At 48.1% G+C, this 19338-nt stretch overlaps 5 protein-coding genes across 5 annotated transcripts, besides 1 other annotated feature; 2 read left to right on the forward strand and 3 right to left on the reverse strand.

Moving 5' to 3' along the window:
* Positions 1-719: 719 nt before the first annotated feature.
* On the reverse strand, positions 720-3652 carry TSTA_114620 (autophagy protein Apg9, putative; the record flags this gene model as incomplete). Its single annotated transcript, XM_002481600.1, has 2 exons — positions 720-2859; positions 2922-3652. 2 exons carry the CDS (start codon positions 3650-3652, stop codon positions 720-722), a joined length of 2871 nt encoding a protein of 956 aa, XP_002481645.1.
* Positions 3653-5406: 1754 nt separating this feature from the next.
* TSTA_114630 (GTPase activating protein (BUD2/CLA2), putative) lies at positions 5407-9786 on the forward strand (the record flags this gene model as incomplete). Its single annotated transcript, XM_002481601.1, has 3 exons — positions 5407-8266; positions 8319-9339; positions 9398-9786. The coding sequence occupies 2 exons, from the start codon at positions 5407-5409 to the stop codon at positions 9254-9256; spliced, it is 3798 nt and encodes a 1265-aa protein (XP_002481646.1). The 3' UTR covers positions 9257-9339; positions 9398-9786.
* Positions 9787-9871: 85 nt separating this feature from the next.
* Positions 9872-11753, reverse strand: TSTA_114640 (WD domain protein). The gene is made up of 3 exons (XM_002481602.1): positions 11102-11753; positions 10242-11046; positions 9872-10162 (listed from the first exon to the last, which is right to left on the reverse strand). Exons 1-3 carry the CDS (start codon positions 11649-11651, stop codon positions 9943-9945), a joined length of 1575 nt encoding a protein of 524 aa, XP_002481647.1. The 5' UTR covers positions 11652-11753; the 3' UTR covers positions 9872-9942.
* Positions 11754-11823: 70 nt separating this feature from the next.
* Positions 11824-13205, reverse strand: TSTA_114650 (uncharacterized protein). Its single transcript, XM_002481603.1, has 2 exons — positions 12337-13205; positions 11824-12267 (listed from the first exon to the last, which is right to left on the reverse strand). Exons 1-2 carry the CDS (start codon positions 12868-12870, stop codon positions 11935-11937), a joined length of 867 nt encoding a protein of 288 aa, XP_002481648.1. The 5' UTR covers positions 12871-13205; the 3' UTR covers positions 11824-11934.
* Positions 13206-16145: 2940 nt separating this feature from the next.
* On the forward strand, positions 16146-18694 carry TSTA_114660 (RNP domain protein; the record flags this gene model as incomplete). Its single annotated transcript, XM_002481604.1, has 9 exons — positions 16146-16160; positions 16321-16675; positions 16748-16814; positions 16981-17074; positions 17139-17249; positions 17342-17393; positions 17474-17925; positions 17989-18142; positions 18195-18694. The coding sequence occupies 9 exons, from the start codon at positions 16146-16148 to the stop codon at positions 18329-18331; spliced, it is 1437 nt and encodes a 478-aa protein (XP_002481649.1). The 3' UTR covers positions 18332-18694.
* Positions 17646-17826: a microsatellite.
* Positions 18695-19338: the final 644 nt, after the last annotated feature.

Raw genomic sequence — 19338 nt, forward strand, 5'->3', positions numbered from 1 at the left:
GGTAAGAGTAAACTTGCACTCATGGGTCCTTAATACACGTGAAGTGCATGAAGTTCGTACCGAACTATGAGAGATGAGAAGTTGAATCACAGTCGAGTCGAGGGATAGAAGGGAAGGAAGAATGGGTGAACAGACAGAAAGTCCGGAGTAGGTGGAGACCGCCCAGAACTGAACGCTCACTACTTAAATGCCCAGGGCGCCACATCACACCCTTGACTGCTACAATAAAGAGTAGTTGGCGGGAGATTGCATTTGAGTGCTTATGCGGAGCTTTGAGTATGTAGTACGAGCCTGGTAAACGTAGACCTGATACTTTAGTGAACTACATACGGAGTACGTAGATCGATTAAGATAGTGCCGATCAAGTTAAGCCTAAGTAAAATCTCGAGCTGCTAGAATCGCTCATCGTTTTGCGGTTGTACAAGCAGGAAGCTTGTGCACGAGCTAAAGGATTCCGAATGATACTACGTACGTACAATGGCGCAACGACAATAACAACTTGTGCCATCGTGAAAAGGGAGCAAGAAGAAGTCTAGATCTGACTATCCCCCGCGTTTTCGTGGAGTCAGCCAATCGCTGGCCTCCCAGATCTTGGGACACGTGCCGCTTTTCTTCTACCTCGGAATCTGAAGTACGACTACGGTTTTGTTTATGCGATGCATGCCCTCTATCGTAGATTTGAATTTAGTTACCTAGTTGTAGGTGGTTAGTCAACAACTTCATATGTTCACAGCAGCTCCACCAGCTCTGCCTTCATTGTTTGCTTTCTGGAACTGTTGGATCAAACCAAGCACGCCGCCAGGGCCGTTGACGATCGCTTCCACTTCATCACCTTCTGCTACACTATCACTATCATCCGCGTCTCCTGCCAGGTTCATACGCCACGATCCTTCCAGGTTATTGTCACTAGTAGCAACAGCTCCTGTAGAATCGTCCCCAACCCGACCAGATTGTTGACCGACAGCATTCTTGGTGGATGCTTCGATATCAGATAGTTCTTTCACGTCATCCATGCCATCAACGGCACTGGGAGCTGCGCGTGACGGTCGGAACCGAGGTTGCGCACCCACTCTAGGTGCTGAGCGCAATGCTGACGCCGAAGGTTGGTGGTGCGGATCAAGAAGCATCGAATGAAATGGAGAATTATACCCAGCTGCCCCGCCGATGCGAGAACCGCGCAATGTGGAATGATACCCCTGAGGGCCTACCGTAGGCGAATGTCGGGGGGCCATCTGGTCCCAACGATCTGCCCGGGGAGTCGCATCGACCACCGGATGTGCAGATCCAAGAGCAGGGAAAGATGGAGGAGGATGAAATCTTCGCCGAGTACCAGGTGGCGGAGCAGCCTTGGGATTTGTTCCGTAACTGTCTAAGAAGCCATAATATGAAGCAAGCATCTTTCCATCCTTGGTGGAGAAGTAATCGTCTCGCAAGTCTCCTGGAGGCCCAGTGTGGTGAGGCGCGCGACCTTGAGGATTCGTCTGAGCATCTTTCTTGAAATCAAAGACGGCAAAGGAACACACGTAGCCCAGTCCATCTACATGAACTGTAAACTCACGGAAGAAGTCAATTAGGCGATCACTGCACTTCGGGAGGCTGAACCAGAGCACAAAGGGAGTAAAGATCATGCTAAGAATTTCTTCCAAGAAGATGACGATCTTCATCTGATAAAGCATTGCGAACTCTTGTCTGACCTCGTCGCTGTGCAATCGCCCCGCCCAGTGATTTGGACGATAATGTGTGAAATTTGTCACCTCGAGAAGTGCATATTCGGGGTCGAACACAAGCGTTTCCTCTGGAACTAGCCCGCGAGCGATAGCCCACACACTACCGAAGAGTCCTAGGTAGAAAAGCACAGTACGATCTTGAGTGACCTCAAATCCCAGAAAGAGCTCTGGGTCCAAAAGTGATGCCAACGCCAGGACTGAAGCAAGTGCTCCTGCGATGAACGCCACAAAGCGTGAAATCTGCACTGTCTTGTCTTTGGGAAACTGATCGATGTAGCGACTAGCGAAGGGATAAGACATGTTTATGCGACGTTGGAAAAGATGCCAGAGCTCGTTGAATTCGCGAAATTTCCATTCCGCGAGGGGGGTATATTGACGGGAGCCAATCTGAGATGGGTTCTTTTGGTATTCGTTGAAATATCGGAAGAAGTAATGCATCATAAAATAAACAACGATAAAAGGGGCAACGAAAATGTTCATGACTCCGGCGAAGATAAACCGTCTTCGCAGCCCTTCGCTCAAAGCTCGTCGGTGCGTATCCCTTAAGAATAGCGGTCTAACCTGGCCCTGCTCATTGAAAACATAATCGAGAATGCACAAATGCAAATTCCACTCTAATGTGCGCGAAAACAACTGTCGGTTTCGCAGGAAAGGTACGGGCAATGTGAGGTCGAGTATATCTTTGTTGAATAGAGCGATCAAGTAGTTCTCTTTCCGCATCAGCCTGTTGGCAATGTCGTGTGCGTCCATTCGTTGTTTAGACTGGCTGCCCATGAACCTACGATGTCTTGCAGAGATGGCAGCAGCAGTAGCTGGATTGGAGTCTCGCAGAGTCATTAAACGACTCACGACTTGTTGCCACGATATTGTTTGTATTTCTGGGTCGGAAATATCCAATAGATAGTGGTAAAAATCATGCATATGGCGCAGTCTTCGGATATCAAGTATATATTGGGCAAGTTTACCGATCCAAAAGAAGGTAAAGAGCCATAGCAGGAGAGTGGTTGATGTTGAAATCTTGGTCATACATTTCGGCACAAGAACGTTGTGCAGGGAGGTACTGCCGCGAATCAAACTATAGTTCACGCAACTCGACAGAAAAGTCGTAAAGCCTACCACAAAGCCGAGAGTTCTGGAACGGTCAGTACGACTCACGCAGTAACATGGATATATCATAGGTCTAGGAATTCTCACAATAAGTTGAGCGCCCGGCTCATCAGTATACTCCAAATGCCATTTCCCAGGTAATAGATGTATACATCTTTCAGGAAGTTATCGAGATTCTCGACATTCGCCCACCTCCACATTGCCTTGTCCTTGGGGCTCGCAGATGCTAAGCCAGACAAACCGCCTGGTCTTTTTGTTTGCTGGACGATCGGGGTGGGCAAAAATTGATGACCTTTTCTTCGGTTCCGTGGTGATTCCCAGCGCTTTCGGGATCTGGTCGACGACGGGCCGACTCCTGGGGAAACGTCGTCGCGGTAGTCCAATCCATGTGAGGGAGGTGCGGGCGGCTGCGGCATATCTTCGAGGTCGTGTCCCTCTATCAACAGGGATGCAGGGACGTCGTCATCGTCGCCCTCGTCAGCTTCGGCTACACGGGGTGATAAGTGTTGTAACCACCGAGGTCGACCAGATCTAGTTCCATTTCCTCCTGCCTTTGGTGAATGAGTATCTGATAGCTTTCGAGGCCGCCGCCCTTGTCCCAGAAATGCAGTGCTCTGTGTAGTTATTTGACTGTTACCGGCGTCGTCAGGATCGTAGTGATGCAGAGACTCCTGAAGGTTCTCCTCGTCCAGAGCCATCGCAGCACGCTCCTCGATATCGGAGTTCCCAGAGGCTTCGTCGTCTTGCCTAATAGTTTCGTAAATGGAGGGTAAGCCCGTAGGAGGCAGCACCCGCGATAAAATATTCGAATTCATCATGGTGGTCGTGTTCTGTCACTTCATGACTGCGCGGCGCATAGTCTAGATAGATCTAGACAAAGTCGCAGCCAAACAACAAAGCGATAGACAGGTGACGGCATAGATCATGGACCTGACTTTGCCTTGTATATGTGACCAAGGGTTTGGAGTCCTTGTGATGCATTCTCAATATTCGTCGAAGCTTCAATTGCGGGAGGAGCGCATGACGCAGGCGGAGCTTGGCATCGACCAAACACACGTGATTTTGTTCCACCATATCTCTTGCTTTTTTCTTTTTCTATAACGAAACAATCAAAAAACTGACTAGTAACTACGGTAGGTATGTCTATATGGTTATACACTGGCCATAAACCATCTTCCCGGAGGCCATTACTGCTCGGGATCTACAAAACAGATACCCATGGCTACTTTCCAGTTCTTCATGGGCATTACTATGTTTGTCCTGAATCAGACCGCCGTTCTTTTCATTGTTTAAGCTTCATCACTCACTTCCTAATCAGGTCCTCCTTGATAAGCTGAGACCCCTTGCTGTGCGGGTCTCATTGGCCAGGCAAATGTCGGACAGCCGTTCACCGGGTTCACTGGAGATTGTGGATTATGATATGTATCCCCCCCAGGTCAATATTGGCCGAGTATTAAGGTGACTATGGCCTTAGGCTATCGGCTTGTAGTCTGCTAGGTTTGGTAGTGACGGCAGGATTTCTTGTCGCATTCAAGGACTTTATGGCCCGATACTGTTTGGTCGTGGTAGTTTTCAGTGATAGCGTTGGCGTCTTGAAATTGGAGGAGGCCGTTAGTAATCGACTTGTGATAGACATGTTTGCCATCAACGCCATCAATCTCTGCCGGACCGGTAGGCACAGCCCTGAGGTATAATTGACGGAATATTGCAATAGTGGTTTGCTGTTATTATTATTGGTAGTAAAGGGAGAAGACAAAGTAGCCATGAAGATCGAGAGTAAAAGACGGACTCCACAGCTGGCGAGTCGCGGCTTCACTAGTCAAAAAACATTGTAGTTACTCTGGCCACTCAGCGTCTATCATTGACCACCAACGGCCAACTACCGCACCGAAACCTCGCTCTGAATTAACATCTCTCCCATCAACTGTCGAATTGACCTCCCTCGCGATCCTCGATTCTCTAGGTAAGTGCTTTGTCTCTGCCTGTATTATTCTATTTCTCTTTCATCATCCTCATCCTGCAAGACCGCACTCTCCCTGCTATTCATCGTGACGCACGGAATTGCGCTCTCTTGAGGACCCCCTCCCCCCGCGCAAACGAGTGTCTTCCCATCCCCAACCCAGGAGGTGTCTATCAAGTATTCTGCTTGAATTGTGTTATTGTTATTCTGTTTTGTCATCTCTATATATCTGATTCCTTCATTCAGCATCAATCTTCGCAAGTTACAATCTGATTGTGGTGTGGAAGGACAGACGCTGATCTAGTCGTACCATAAGCGCGAATCGCAAGAACCCAGTCGGTTCACCAAACAAACCCCTCGTTACGTATCCTCTTAACGGTTTCGCAAACGCTGCAGGGGTTTTTGTCGGAGCTATTGAGCGACTGCGCGCATACCAAGCTTTTTTCGACCAATGTGTCGCATTTCGCTCCATGCGTCCCGGTAACCAGCCGTCGTTGATCAATACCCTGCCACTTACGGGGGACGGTGAGCAGCATATACTTGCTATCTACCGGAGAACCGGTACTACCGACGAGTTTATAGGGCGCAATTCTAGGTGACAGACCCGGGAGGATGGAGCAAGAGCGCTCCAATGGATACAGGCGGAACTCGCTTCAACATGGTAGTATTCATAGGCGGCCTGTTGAGCGACGAGCGAGTAAGAAATCGTCTTCAAAAGATCGCCATGGGATAGTATATCCGGAAAGTTTTCAGCAGGGCACTATAAGGACGGTTACGCCGGATTCTATATCCGACGTTGGTAATCAATCTTCTCTCTCCGAGTCCGACCATCTTTCTACAAATCCTGCTGTTTCTCCGCGTTCCACGGCCAGATCAAAGAACACAGAATGGGAACGCCGTCGTGAGTTTAGTCCCTACCATTCTGCGGCCGATGACGACGATCTGTCAAGTGAAAGCAGAAGTCAGCGTGCTCGATCACGGACAACGACTCTGGAGGACCAGCGAAGCGAAATATCACCCAACTTCTTGTCGAGGGCGAGAAATAGGCTTGGCTCAATAAACACGGCAGTACCTTCGTCCGACACAAAAGAATCCGAGGAATCCGTGAGCTCCATAGGCTACCCCTCGGTTGTTCAGTCCCCAACGGCGGGCGTACCCAACAGTCAACAACGTCGGCCCAAAGCACCCTCTGCTGGCCCTGCACTGATCACGGGCGTTTCCAGAAATCCTGCTGCATTTGTATCTCCATTATCCAATGCTGATTCTGCCAAGATTCTCCAGCTGATGAAGACAACGTGCGGGCGAATGCATGGTATACTATCTTTTCGAACCGCTACGAATACGCAATGGACCTCTGGTTATTGTGCCATCAATGTGGCTACTGGCAGCCTAATATACCAAGCTAAAGGTGAAGTTGCCATGGCAAAAACGTTGATTCCGGACCTGCGGGGTTGTCACGTTCGGACCATGTTTGACACTGAGCTTCAGTCAACGTACCTCAGCGTTTCGACATTCTCGTCAGGCCTGGGAATTCAGCTCAAGCCTCATGTTAATGAAACATTTGATTCCTGGCTGGCGGCGTTGTTATGCTGGCAGCCTATACGTCCGAAAGGTGTGCAGAATAAGAGAACGAAACCTCAATCAGTAGCAATTGTCGACCGTCGGATTGCTGATCGGAGGCGGAACTCTGAGAGTACGGTGCAGAAGGAAGCTGCTATTATAAAGGTCGGTAAAATGCTTCTCTGGGAGAAGCCCAGTCCATCTGGGGCACGTCCAGAATCTGGATGGCGGTCATCCACGCAGCATAGAAATCAAAGAACGCATTCCTCGGCATGGCAAAGGGTGAGCTGCACTTTGCAGGAAAATGGCTACTTCAAGCTGTTTACAGAGGCAGACGTATCGTTATTAGCTGTCATTCATCTCTCGCAACTGTCGCGATGTGCCATTCAGCAGTTAGAGCCTTCCGTCTTAGGTGATGATTATTGCATTGCAATCTACCCTCAATATGCTGCACTGTCGGTATCAGAAACTGCATCTCGGCCTGTTTTTCTGTCTTTGGAGAGCCGCGTGCTGTTTGAGGTTTGGTTCGTACTCCTACGGGCGTTCACAATACCTGAATTGTACGGACCTGAAGCCGCTGCTGGCGAAGACTCTAGTCGATCGCAGACATTGATCAATCCTTCCGCCGCATCAACGACCGATATGTTTCGAATAGAGAGAATGCTATCGCTGCGCATTACCGAAGCAAAATTGTCAGGCAACAGGAATAGAAAAGAAGAGTCACCTAAAAGCAAGAAGCCTTTTGATCCTACCGAAAAGAGCTTTGTTAGTGACTACTATGCCGAAGTTCTTCTGGATGGTGAGATACGGGCCAAAACGGCAGTGAAGCAGAGAACATCCAACCCATTTTGGAGGGAGGAGTTTTCTTTCCCTGACCTTCCTCCAATTCTCTCTAATGCGTCGATTCTTCTGAAGACATTGAACCCTGCGCAAAAGGATTGGACGCTTATTGCGCATGGTCCTTATAGTCTTGATTCTCAGGCTAACCCCTTGAGTGTTTTGGATGACCTCGAGTTATCATCGCATGATGCAACTTCCGGACGAGTCGATTTACGCCTGGACGAACTTGAAGCAGGCGTCGATCACGAGAAATGGTGGCCGATTATCGATGACAGGGACCAGGTCATGGGAGAAATGTATATGAAGGTTCGCTTGGAGGAGATGATTGTCCTAATGTCCCACGAATACGAGCTCATGTCCGAATTACTTCACACGTTTCCCAACAACCTCACCATCAATATGATCCAACTCGTTCCTACAGAGCTTACCCGCATGTCTGAAATTCTCCTCAACATTTTTCAGGTGTCAGGGCAAGCTGCAGAGTGGATTTCGGCTCTCGTAGAAGATGAGATTGATGGTTTCGACAGAGACACTACCTCAACTGCCCACAACCGATTCCGTTACACGACAAGAATACACTCTAATGACTCGAAAGAATCAGGACAGGACCGTGAGGTTATAGTGCGAGACCTGGGTCGCTCTGCGACAGTCGAAGCCAACTTGCTTTTCCGGGGTAATTCTTTGCTGACGAAGGCACTTGATATGCATATGAGGCGCTTGGGAAAAGACTATTTGGAAGAAACGATCGGAGAACGTATCCGTGACCTCGACGAGAGTGACCCCGACTGCGAAGTAGACCCGCTCAAACTCCGATATAACCGACCAGAAGAGTTGGATCGCAATTGGAGGAATCTTATCGGACTCACCAGTCTTTTTTGGAAATCGATTTCAGCTTCCGCTTCCAGATGTCCAGCAGAACTTCGACGTATTTTCCGGCATGTGAGAGCTTGTGCGGAGGATCGCTATGGTGATTTCTTACGCTCAGTAACCTATAGCAGTGTTTCGGGATTTCTCTTTCTCCGGTTTTTCTGCCCTGCAATTTTGAATCCCAAGTTGTTCGGTCTAATGAAAGGTAAGTTCCTATTTGGCTATAGTCTAACGTGCATGAACTGACGGCTAAATAGATCATCCACGACCTCGTGCTCAACGTACCTTAACCCTTATTGCGAAGGCCCTTCAAGGCCTAGCGAACATGACAACTTTTGGTAGCAAGGAACCGTGGATGGAGCCCATGAATAAATTCTTACTTTCGAACCGCTCTGCTTTCAAGGAGTTTGTTGATTCTATCTGCGCAATTCCAGCAGAGAGACCAGCAGCGATAGTCACCCCACAATATGCCACACCCATTCAGATACTGGGGCGATTACCACCGACGTCCCGTGAAGGCTTCCCAAGCCTTCCGTTTCTCATCGACCACGCTAGAAGCTTTGCAGCACTGACTAAGTTATGGTTGGCAAAAGCGCCGGACAAGTTGAACGAACTGGAGGAGATTGATCCGAGCGTAGCGAAGTTTCATTCGCTAGCTTTAGAAATCCAGCGAAGAACCAAAGAATGTTTCAGCAAAGCCGAATCTGCTGAACGCCCGAGTGGAAATCTCGAGATGAAATGGGAGGAGTTGGTGGAATCAATGGATCGGTCTATAACCTTCTTCGACGAAGCTTCCAAACCGGTTACACCTGCTGCGGAGACTCCACTCACGGCTCCGGCAGTCGTCTCGAGCCATCGTAACTCTATTGGATATTTTGCGCCGAAACCTTCGCTTCCTCGTCGGTCAACTGACACAACTGCGGACGGTGATGAAGATACACCGCCGAGTTCTTCCTCTGCAACTTGGGAACAATACCGTCTCCCGTTCGCGGTAGGCCGGTCTTCAGATCATCGCGAAAGTGTCACTAGTTCCAGAAACTCTTCACAATATTCGTTGGAGAATCCCGAGAGCTCCAAGAGCCGGCAGTCAACGATAGGAAAAGAAGCATCCAGCAAGCTCCGGCTTTTCGACTTTGTTCCTGGAGGAACGTCGCGACGCAAGAACAAAGATTCGTCAAACAACAGTACATTATAACATAAGATCGAGTCAGACATCATTACATCGGAAACTCATATGAAACGTGCAACGAAGTTAGACTATTCGCAAATTCTCAATATGTAAGTGGGCTTTGTTGGCTCCCCCTTTGAAACTCCAGGCCTAATTCACTTTTACTAGATATGGCTATATATCAATTTGTCATTTTAGCATTTACATCGCTTTTGTTCGATGCGCGAGAGCCATTATTATTACGCTATCTACACGATATTAATGCATTTCTTCTCATTGATATGTACTCTTTTCCTACAAGCATCTGTTGAATTTGGTGTTGGATACCCTTTCCCCATCTAGCTTTTCTTATTTTTATTCTTCTTGCTCCTATCCAAAACTCTTGGACCTACAAGCATTTTGCTCTTTTGATGCTCCACTCTGTTCCTTTTTGAAACTCGCTTCACCGAATGTTTATCATGCTAGAGACATTTTGTTCTTCTATCTTTTGGAATTGGCTATCTGGCTTTACATCAAGAACGGTTTATTGCACTTATATCCAAAAGACATAGGGGTTGTTGTCTTGCGGGCTAAGAACATAGGTTAGGTTAATCTTTACAATTATACAAGAAATCTGCTCACGCAATAAAATCAGGGCTTTGTAGAACTTGAATGTACCACCTTCTTTCTTGTCTATATATTACATATTCTGCAAGTAAAACGAATCATTTAATCTACATCCACAAGCAGATTTTTCCACTCGCAGTCCCACCAGCGACCCAATTCTTGCTCCTGTGAAAAACTGCCACCGCAGGAACAGCGGTGATATCCTCGCCACCTAGTTGAGCCAACTGGTCACCATTCGAGGTATATATGTCAACGAAACGATTCATATTGGCAATGCAGAAACGTTGTATTGCCGATTGCGGATTTTGTTGCCAGTGTGGCCGAAGACTATAAAATTTAGGTGTCAGTAAAACTAGTGTAGAAGAGAGAGGAATGTATTTGTGAGAGAGAGAAAAACAGAACGTACATAGTAACCCAACGACCTGTTTGGCAATTGTGCCGTACTACCGTATCGGGTTTCATTCCTTTCTCGTCAAGTTTATGGCCCGGTTCCCATGATGCGATTCCCTTTTTGCCGAAATCGTACAGCTTGATAGAATCATCGTATGAGGAGGTGGCGATTTGACCGACACTATTGAACGCTGCGTGCGATACTGATAGTCTACTCTCGTGTTCGCCAATTGGCTCTGGATTTGAATGGGATAATTTCCTTATATCCCATAATCGCATTGTACGATCCAGGCTCGCAGTCGCAAAGAAATGTGGGTGTGATGGAAGCAAAGAGAAGCCGCCTATCTTCTTCTCGGAAAGCTGCCATTCTCGCACAGAAGAGGGTTTATTGGGGGAGCGAAGGTCATAGCGACTGAAGAGACCGCTAAGAGTTGTCCAGTACAGACAGTTGGGATCATCTAATGCCATGTCAATGCTCGATACAGGTTCATCGGTGGATCTTGATGCCGGTGCCCATTTTTCTTCAGACGTCATCTTCTCCAGATCCAGTTCCCGGATTGAACTATCATAGCTTGCGGTATACAGACGTGTCAGCTTTTGCGGTTGTATGACCATTGAGCTGATCGTGCGAGTATGCAGCTTGAGAGTCGTGATTGCCGGGTCAGGGTCATCATCTTCTTCGTCGTCTTCGATCTTGGGTCGTTTTTGCGACGCGTCGAATACGCCCAAATGGCCCATTTTGTCGCCCACGAATATAAGGGGTTTCGCTTCGGAAGGGTGGAATGCCATTGTGTATATTCGTTCAGGCGTGATTTTGATGCCTGTAGAACATCTCATTAGCAACCTTCCAATATATTCTTGAGCGCATATACGTACGACCTGGCGTCCACTGGTCCCACAGCTGCAATGAGCTCATCTCCTCTCTCAATGCTTTGAGATCCTCATCTTTCGTGTTTTTGACATCTTCATCCGCAAATGTCCGTTCATAGGGCTTCGCGACACCCTTAGTAACCACATCAATCCCAATGAGAGCATCGCCGGCCAATTTCTGTCCAGAGACGAGCATATTATCAAGAGTAAAGAAATCGGATTTGCGTAATCTTTTCTCTCGTTCAGCCTTTTGTGCTTGTTCGAATGCTTCATCTGCTTTTCGTTTTGCGACTTCGCTATCTGCCTGGATGCCTCGTAGGCGAGATGACATACGCCGCACAATTGGGGCTTCATCTTCCTTTTTCACGCGAGGTGCGGGTTTCTTTTTCGATCGCGATGTGGTATCTTTGCCGCTAGGTTTGAGCGATGCTTTTGCGAATAGGCCGGATGACTGCGCCTCTAAAGTGAGTTTCTTGAGAAGGGCATCGCGTTCGGCGATGTTGGCGAGACGCTGTTTCTCGAATTCGGAGAGTTCTTCTACCTGTGGACGCGGCATGATGGATACTGCATGCTAGAGTGGATCGAAAGGCTGGGTTCTTGATATCTTGATAGGGAAAGTATGTTTCATCCGAATGATACTACTCTTCTACTCCTCAGTGCAGCCGGGATCAGACAAAAGGAAATCTTGGACGCGTAAAGTGGAACGGGAGAGGCGCGCTTGCACGTGACCACTTAAGTAAAAGCATCACATTTCAAGGCCTAACATCTGATACTCTGAATATCGTATGGTACATAAGTGAATTATACGTTGTATCGGTACAGCAAAATGCATGCAAATTTTAGATCTTCAGCCCCCAGCTTCGCCCTAGACTAACAGCTGTTCCAGCCATGAATCCCATGTATGACTTCACATCACTGACTTTCTGTCCAATGGCTTGGCTATCTTGAAATCGTCGTTCAACAAACTTCTCCGTGGATATGAATCCATGACTGGAGTCTCGAGTCATGACAACTTCTGCGCTCGCATAGACTGCTGATAATGCCAAACGTTTCGAGTACCATGAGCTGTCCACAGAAATATCGTCTGCGAGGTATAGTATATCGGATGAAAGTGAGTGTAATTCGGAAAGAGAAAGAGGAATATTCGTGGGGAACGACATGAGCGCAAGTGCCTGTAGATATGACAAAGTTGTTAGAATGGCCTGCATCATCTATTACCAGAGAAGCACATTTGAACTTACGTCCTGCCAGCGATGAACGATCGGGCTGTTCATTCTTAATCGCTCAATAACGAGAGCCTTGATCTTCTCATCAATGCTCATCTGTTTTCCATCAAACAATCCGTTCTGTACCTTTGCCCGTAGTAATCCGCGTCTGCTTGCCAGCCAGTAGAGGACGAGATCCATCTCTTGCCTCGTGAATAGTTGTATGGAGACGTCGAGAAACCCCATGTCCCGGGCACCCTTAATCAAAGCTTCCTTGGTGAAGCCATGCTCTGGGATATGTTCTAGGGCAGCGGAGAGGATCGTGCATTGAGAATTGGTATATTCATCGGTAGGGAGAGGCGCATGGAAACGCGAGTGGTAAGATCTGGCTGAAGAAGGTAGCGATACACTTGGTCGGGTGCTGAATCGATAGCACCCGCTTTGTCGTGTAGTTTGGTACTGTCGTGTGCCCATAAATCTGCTTGATGATCGAGTAGCCATGGACATCCACGAGTTTGGTGTAGCAATGATCATTTTGGCACCCGGCCGGCAACCGCATATAGTGGCCATTTGTGACACTTCTCCTGTCGAATGGATTCAATTAATACAAGAAAGTTTCAGTTCTTTAAAAGAAATTGTTTCGTGGTGAAGCTTGAAGGGTTGAATCAATTGATGGGTTGAGCAGGTCAGGAAGAAAGATGAGAGAGGTTACTCTCCAGTGTTGTCATTGGAGCCGGCAGTCTGTGGATCCAGCTCTTGGCTTCAAGCCCGTAGAATATCAGACCACTGAGCGGAGAAATTCAAGACAAGCGCATTCTGGGTCTTAGTTAACAGTATATTAATATATTATGTATAACATAACATATGTACAATGTCTGGCTCAAGTCTATAAATTCACCTGTCTTGGCATATGGGGCATGTATCTTCGAGCCGAGTGTCTTTCTACTCCCCAGAGGGTGTGAACATGTCCATTGTCGATAGCATGGATTTACTGGTGTACATCTACCCTCAACGAGGTGAAAGGTTAAGTGGGGTATGTCAAGCAATAACCTGATATGTGGTCTATCAGAATACAAGAGAATGTACGTATGCAAATGCACATTCGTGTAAGACCGTTCCATGTCGGGAAAGATGAGGACACGCTATAATGAAGGATGTGGCCAAAGTACCAACTGGAAAATTTCCATTCTGTCTGAATGAGTCATGTCAACTCGCCGGTGTGACGTTTGGTAGGTCGACAGTACATGCACGCGGTGCAGATGCATTAGGGAATGCATAGTAAGTAGGGTAGCTATTGGATAAATCATGGGCAGTGCAGTACACTTAGTCTCGGTGACTTGCCGCCAGAAGGATAGTATGTGGCCGGGAATCGTGCCGGGCCTAACGACATGGTAATAAGACGCCAGTAGGAGGTCGTTTACAGTGCGTAGAGACGTTGAGGCAGGCTGGGCATAAGTCCTCAGCGGAATTTTGTGTCGATCTCATTGGCGAAAACGGTGTTGCAATCAGCATCGAAGATGCTGTAGATCAATACTCTGAAAGGCTCAAACGACTTGTGTCCGCTGCAAAAGTTCCATGAAAGCTGCATAGTCGTCAAATCTTACTGTTACCTGGCGCAGCTAAAGCGGGACTATATGAAACGACCTGTCATGGAACTGGTCCCCCTTCCTCTTCCCAGGTATTGCGATTCAGATTCCAAGTAAGTGTAGCATATCCCTAAGGAAGTTGTACGGGGTATGCTTGTATTGATCTTGGTGGATGATAATGCGCAGCCCGATAGGTGCAGCTAGAACACCAAATAAGAAGGACGCGCCGTCCGAGGCTTGTTTGCGAATGGCTCTTTCGTGTCAGAACATCGCGCATTTGCAGTGCATTCGGTGGCCTCTTTTGCTAGGTTGATTCTTCTCCCTCGGCAGCCTCGAAGCAGTGGTGACCCCGGCATTCCAGGCCACCAAAGACAGTCACTACACTGCAGGTATCATCGCCGCTGCTCATCCATTGTTGTCATAAAAAGAGATAAGACAGTGCAGAAAAGAAAAAAAAGGTAAAAAATGGTCTTCTCAGGTATTGGCTGTCAGCATCCATGTATAGTTATGGTGAATGGCTCATCGTTGAAAATAGACGCCAACAGGCGTCGGCGCACCCATTCAGAAGGATGTCAAGCTGTATTTATCCATTGATCACTGCGTCCCGTTGTTCCAGCATCTGCTTATAGAAAAATACTCAGAGAGAACTTGGAACGCGTGACGCACAAACAAAGCATTGTACCGACTGATTATGTAATCACAAACATCATCGGAGCCTGAGGATCCAGGAATCAACATCTCTGCCCGCCAAGACGGGCACCTTCCCGCGATGATTTTATTCCATCGTGAGGTCTCTTTCTCTCTCAGTCAATTACTCATCGGCTATCTCTTTTCTCGACACGCAATTCATCGGCGGAAAAGAGAACGAAAATTGCTTGCGACAAGGCTTGCTTTAGGTCAGTGGATAATCTCTCATCAATTCGTGTGCTCTTCGACTTGCCGTGGCCTCTCGGACGTCGCAGCGAGGTGAAACAGAACTACTGCTGCGTACAACGCGTCAATCCATACGCGCTGCTCTGAAAGGCTGTGTCCGGATAAATTAATCCTATTTTCTTTTTCGTATGGCCTGATATCTCAGTCCATACAAGGCCCCTCCTTTTGCTTCCACACCCCCCTTCTAACACCAATGGGCCGAACTTGCAGCAGCTAATAAAAAGACTCAGCGGCTGCCAAGGGCTCCTGGTACACGCTCACCACCGCTGGTTGTGATTGATTTACTCTTCCATTCCACCCTCTTACCATTCTTCGTTCCTTGTGCTCAACATATGCAATCTATCTCTCGTCTGTCTGTTCCGCTCTGGCCCGAGTAGGGCCGCGTTCCCACTGTCGTGCTGCGTGCCATGTCCAAGTGCCCGTCAACTAACAGCTTTCAGCACCTGTCAAAATTTGGTCTGACTCCAGGTCTTACACTCTATTCGCCTGAGATCCCTGTCCAGAGGGACCGTTCCTTGACGTCTAGGACGTACAAGCGCTCCGTCGGCTTCGCTCTTCGCCCACTCAAGTGTCTCCCTCATCACCCTTCCCCGTGCAGTGCAGCCTCGCAGCCTTCCTGCGCTTTCCCACCTTACCTTTTACAATTTCAACTCGAACGGAGGGGAGCGCCGCCAATTATTGCTTTCATTAATCATGGGTAGGCTAGAAATTGATTATCGACTTACTTTCGCACTGCATTATTTCTGCCCTCCTGCCTGATCAACATCTTCCACTATTCTATTTCGCGCGGCACGATTTTCGAGAGATTTGCGATAATCTCTGTGTTATTGTTGATTTTGATTTCCTCCCATCGTCCAACGCAACTCCTGGTGCAGGTAACACCGTTCCCAAGCTCACCCAAGTGATCGCTGACCATTCCCCTCTCTCTTCCCCTCCCTTCCCTCAATGTAGCCGGCTGGTCTAGCCCACCTCCAACCTGTCTTGGCTTCAGTACATGCAACTGGAAAATCGCCAACAAGGTGATTATCTCAGCATCGGCTGTCGGTGCCTGGCGAGTGATGATCATTTGCAAACTTATTCATCGTTTAATTCATTAGTTCTCCATACTATCATCTTCTACTCCTATCTTTCAATCGTCTCTTGTCTTGCGCAACATTGATACTTGGCAAATTGTGTGTACTAACGCTGCAATTTAACAGCTGACGTATACCGCCCGAATCAAGTGAGTGATTTGCGATTTCTTATATTTCTCATTACGTTTCTACCGCATATTCCCAAGCTATCTGAGCGTAGCCTATTCATGGGCATGTCTCGCAAGTGAACCCCATGATCTATGCCATGGTTTGTGAGGCTCTTTTCAGGACTGGCGAACTCAGGCCCCATACCGACTTGTTGCTCTGATCGTATCGCGGACCACATTTCCCGTTTCTTGATGCAGAATCTCTCCCTAGCTGTACTCTCACCTAAAAGCTGCGACTCGAATCGCACTGACCGTACATAGCGCGACAGATCTCGTTCTCCTCGTGGTGACCGTGGTCGTCGTTCTCGAAGTCCCCGTCGGTCTCGTCGTTCATACTCTCGCAGTCGCTCTCTCAGCCGTGAAGATTATCATCGCAGCGAGCGAAGAGATAGATCTCCCATGAGTGGTGTCGGTGGAGCTTCTGGAGGACACTCGGGATCTGCGTACGGTGGACGAGGAGGCCCACCATCCGGAAGATCGTTCGAGGATCGTTCAGCGGCACGAGAACATATGATGCAGTCTGTTCGAGACTCTTCTCAGCAAGACCGCCGAGTCTATGTTGGCAATTTATCGTATGATGTGAAATGGCATCATTTGAAAGACTTTATGCGACAGGGTAAGTGCTATAACCCACTACATGCACTGTCTGGCAAGGCTAACCAACTACTATGATTTATATGATCTACAGCTGGAGAAGTTCTCTTTGCCGATGTTTTGTTACTTCCGAATGGAATGTCCAAGGTGGGCGCCAATGCGTAGATATGGCTGGTTCTTTTCTGGTTTTCTTTTTGGTTACTTTGATGGACTGTTGGGTTGACGGGTTGGGACACGGCTGTCCGGTATTTGTAGGGCTGCGGGTAAGTCATTGAGTATACTGCACTCCTTTGAGTACTAGGATGTGTCGCTAACTCGAGATTATAGGATTGTGGAATATGCGACGAGGGAGCAAGCTCAGCATGCAGTGAATACGCTCAGCAACCAGAACCTCATGGGTCGCCTAGTTTACGTTCGAGAGGTGATTATACCACCATAATGTGATATTGAGGGTCTTCGAAGCTAATCCTGAACCCAAATTGTAGGACCGCGAAGCCGAACCTCGTTTTGCTGGACAACAGAGAGACTCGGGCCCCAGTAGAGGCGGCCCCGGAGGCGGTGGCGGAGCTGCAGGTCGACAGATTTATATCAGCAATGTTTGTTCATTCCCCTTCCCATAAGACTTTTGGTCTCCGTCTTTTCATCAGTGATTGGGGGGGTTTTTTTGACATAATACGTCTGTTTTCAGCTTCCTTTCAACGTTGGTTGGCAAGACTTGAAGGACCTCTTCCGTCAAGCTGGTAAGTGCGAGATATTTGATTTTTCCTCCGTAGGATATTCCTCGGAATCAAGTCGGAATTAACCAGAATGGTTCTCGCAGCTCAACAAGGCGCTGTCATTCGAGCCGATGTCCTAAGTGACCCAAGCGGACGCCCCAAGGGCTCGGGTATCGTAGTATTCGAGTCACCTGAGGATGCCCGTGTTGCTATCCAGCAATTCAATGGTTATGATTGGCAGGGACGCATCCTTGAGGTTCGCGAAGATAGATACGCTGGTGGTGGAGGTGGCTTTGGCGGCGGCTTTGGCGGTCGCGGCGGATTTGGAGGTGGTTTTGGCGGCCGTGGTGGCTTCGGTGGTCGCGGTGGCTTTGGAGGACGAGGTGGTTTCGGAGGACCAGGAGGCTATGGAAGAGGTGGTTTTAGCGGCGGCGGCGGTGGTAACTATGGCGGCGGTTTCGATTCTACTCCTGCCCCTCCACCCGGACCGCCTAACCCTTTTACTGACTACGCTACCTCTGGCGGTGATAAGAGTGCTGTGATCTATGTTCGCAACGTGAGTTCTTGCCTGCTGAAACCCATTTGTGTGAGGATGCACTACTAACAAGGGCGCTGTTAGCTTCCTTGGTCTACTTGTAACGAAGACTTGGTGGATCTATTTACTACGATTGGTAAGGTTGAACGTGCAGAGATTCAGTACGAAGGAAATGGCCGCTCTCGCGGAACTGGCGTCGTCGAGTTTGATAGCCCGGAGACCGCAGAGACCGCAATCTGTAAGTGCAAAATCCTCGCTGTTTATGCTGATATAGTTTCTTACTTTTATAGCCAAATTCACTGGTTACCAATACGGTGGTCGTCCTTTGGGGATCACATTTGTCCGATATGTTCATCCTCCTGGTGCAGGCGACGCTGGGGACGCGGGTGACGAATCGGCTGGCATCACCCAGGACCAGATCATGTAATCTGAAATTATCACGTTGATTTATTGCTTTAACAACACTTCCTTTCTTCTTGAGAGCCAGTAGTGGATCAAGTTGCGGATTCTTTGCTGTTTACGCGAGCTTAATTACCTCACGTCCCCTGTCTATTTCGGTGCTTTTATTCTACTTTCGCTTTCGATCGCCTTGGGAAATTTGCTTCTGCGCAAAAGGAAAATTATAAGGTTGCATTGTAAAAGATCATGGTGTATTGTGTGTACGATACGATATCCCCAGCCTGAATTTGACTCATTTTTCCTTTGATCGAGATCCTGTAGTCAGTATTTTAAGGGAACATGTATACTCGAGTGACTGACAGAGATCGATTTGCCAGGTAATCCACTCATCAACATAAACTCAAACTCTCTGGACGTAGTCCCGAACACTGCTCTGTGCCGGTACTCCTCCACATTACCCGATATTTCTAATGTTAGTATTTCTGGAGTAAATCGGAGGAGGTAAGACCACAAACCGGTCAAATGCATAACACATATAGTTTTGCATTCCATCCTATTCTTTCCCAAGCTTATGCTAGACTTGGAACTAGGCTTAGGTTCTTCAGCCCATGATGTTCATTCTTCAGCACACCGGGATAATTCTTGCTGTGTTTGGTAGTGCTCATGCTGGGTTGCCTTCTGTATCCTCAATACCATGGCCTCCATTACCCAGCCCACAGCCCTATTCAAGTACAGGTGCTCAGACTCTCTTGGAACCTGTGTCAATCAGCCCAGGTTTAACGAGTACCAGAACCAATATCACCAGCTCTCGGCTGACATTCAACGCCGTTGGTGATTCCTATACTGGTGAGCTCTGTCATCCAATGAATAGCCACAGAAGTGGACGTTGCTAATGGAAAATAATCTGCCAGTTGATTATGGAGTGGCAGTAGCCGGAAAGCCAATTTTTGATGTTCTGGCTGTTGAAGGCTATGCTCAGATTGGGGTTAGATACAGCGAAGCCTACAAGTGAGTCTTATGTGTCTCAGATCACCC

Source organism: Talaromyces stipitatus, genomic scaffold (genome assembly GCF_000003125.1).
Source record: "Talaromyces stipitatus ATCC 10500 scf_1105507295555 genomic scaffold, whole genome shotgun sequence".
In the NCBI taxonomy this organism is placed as follows: domain Eukaryota; kingdom Fungi; phylum Ascomycota; class Eurotiomycetes; order Eurotiales; family Trichocomaceae; genus Talaromyces; species Talaromyces stipitatus.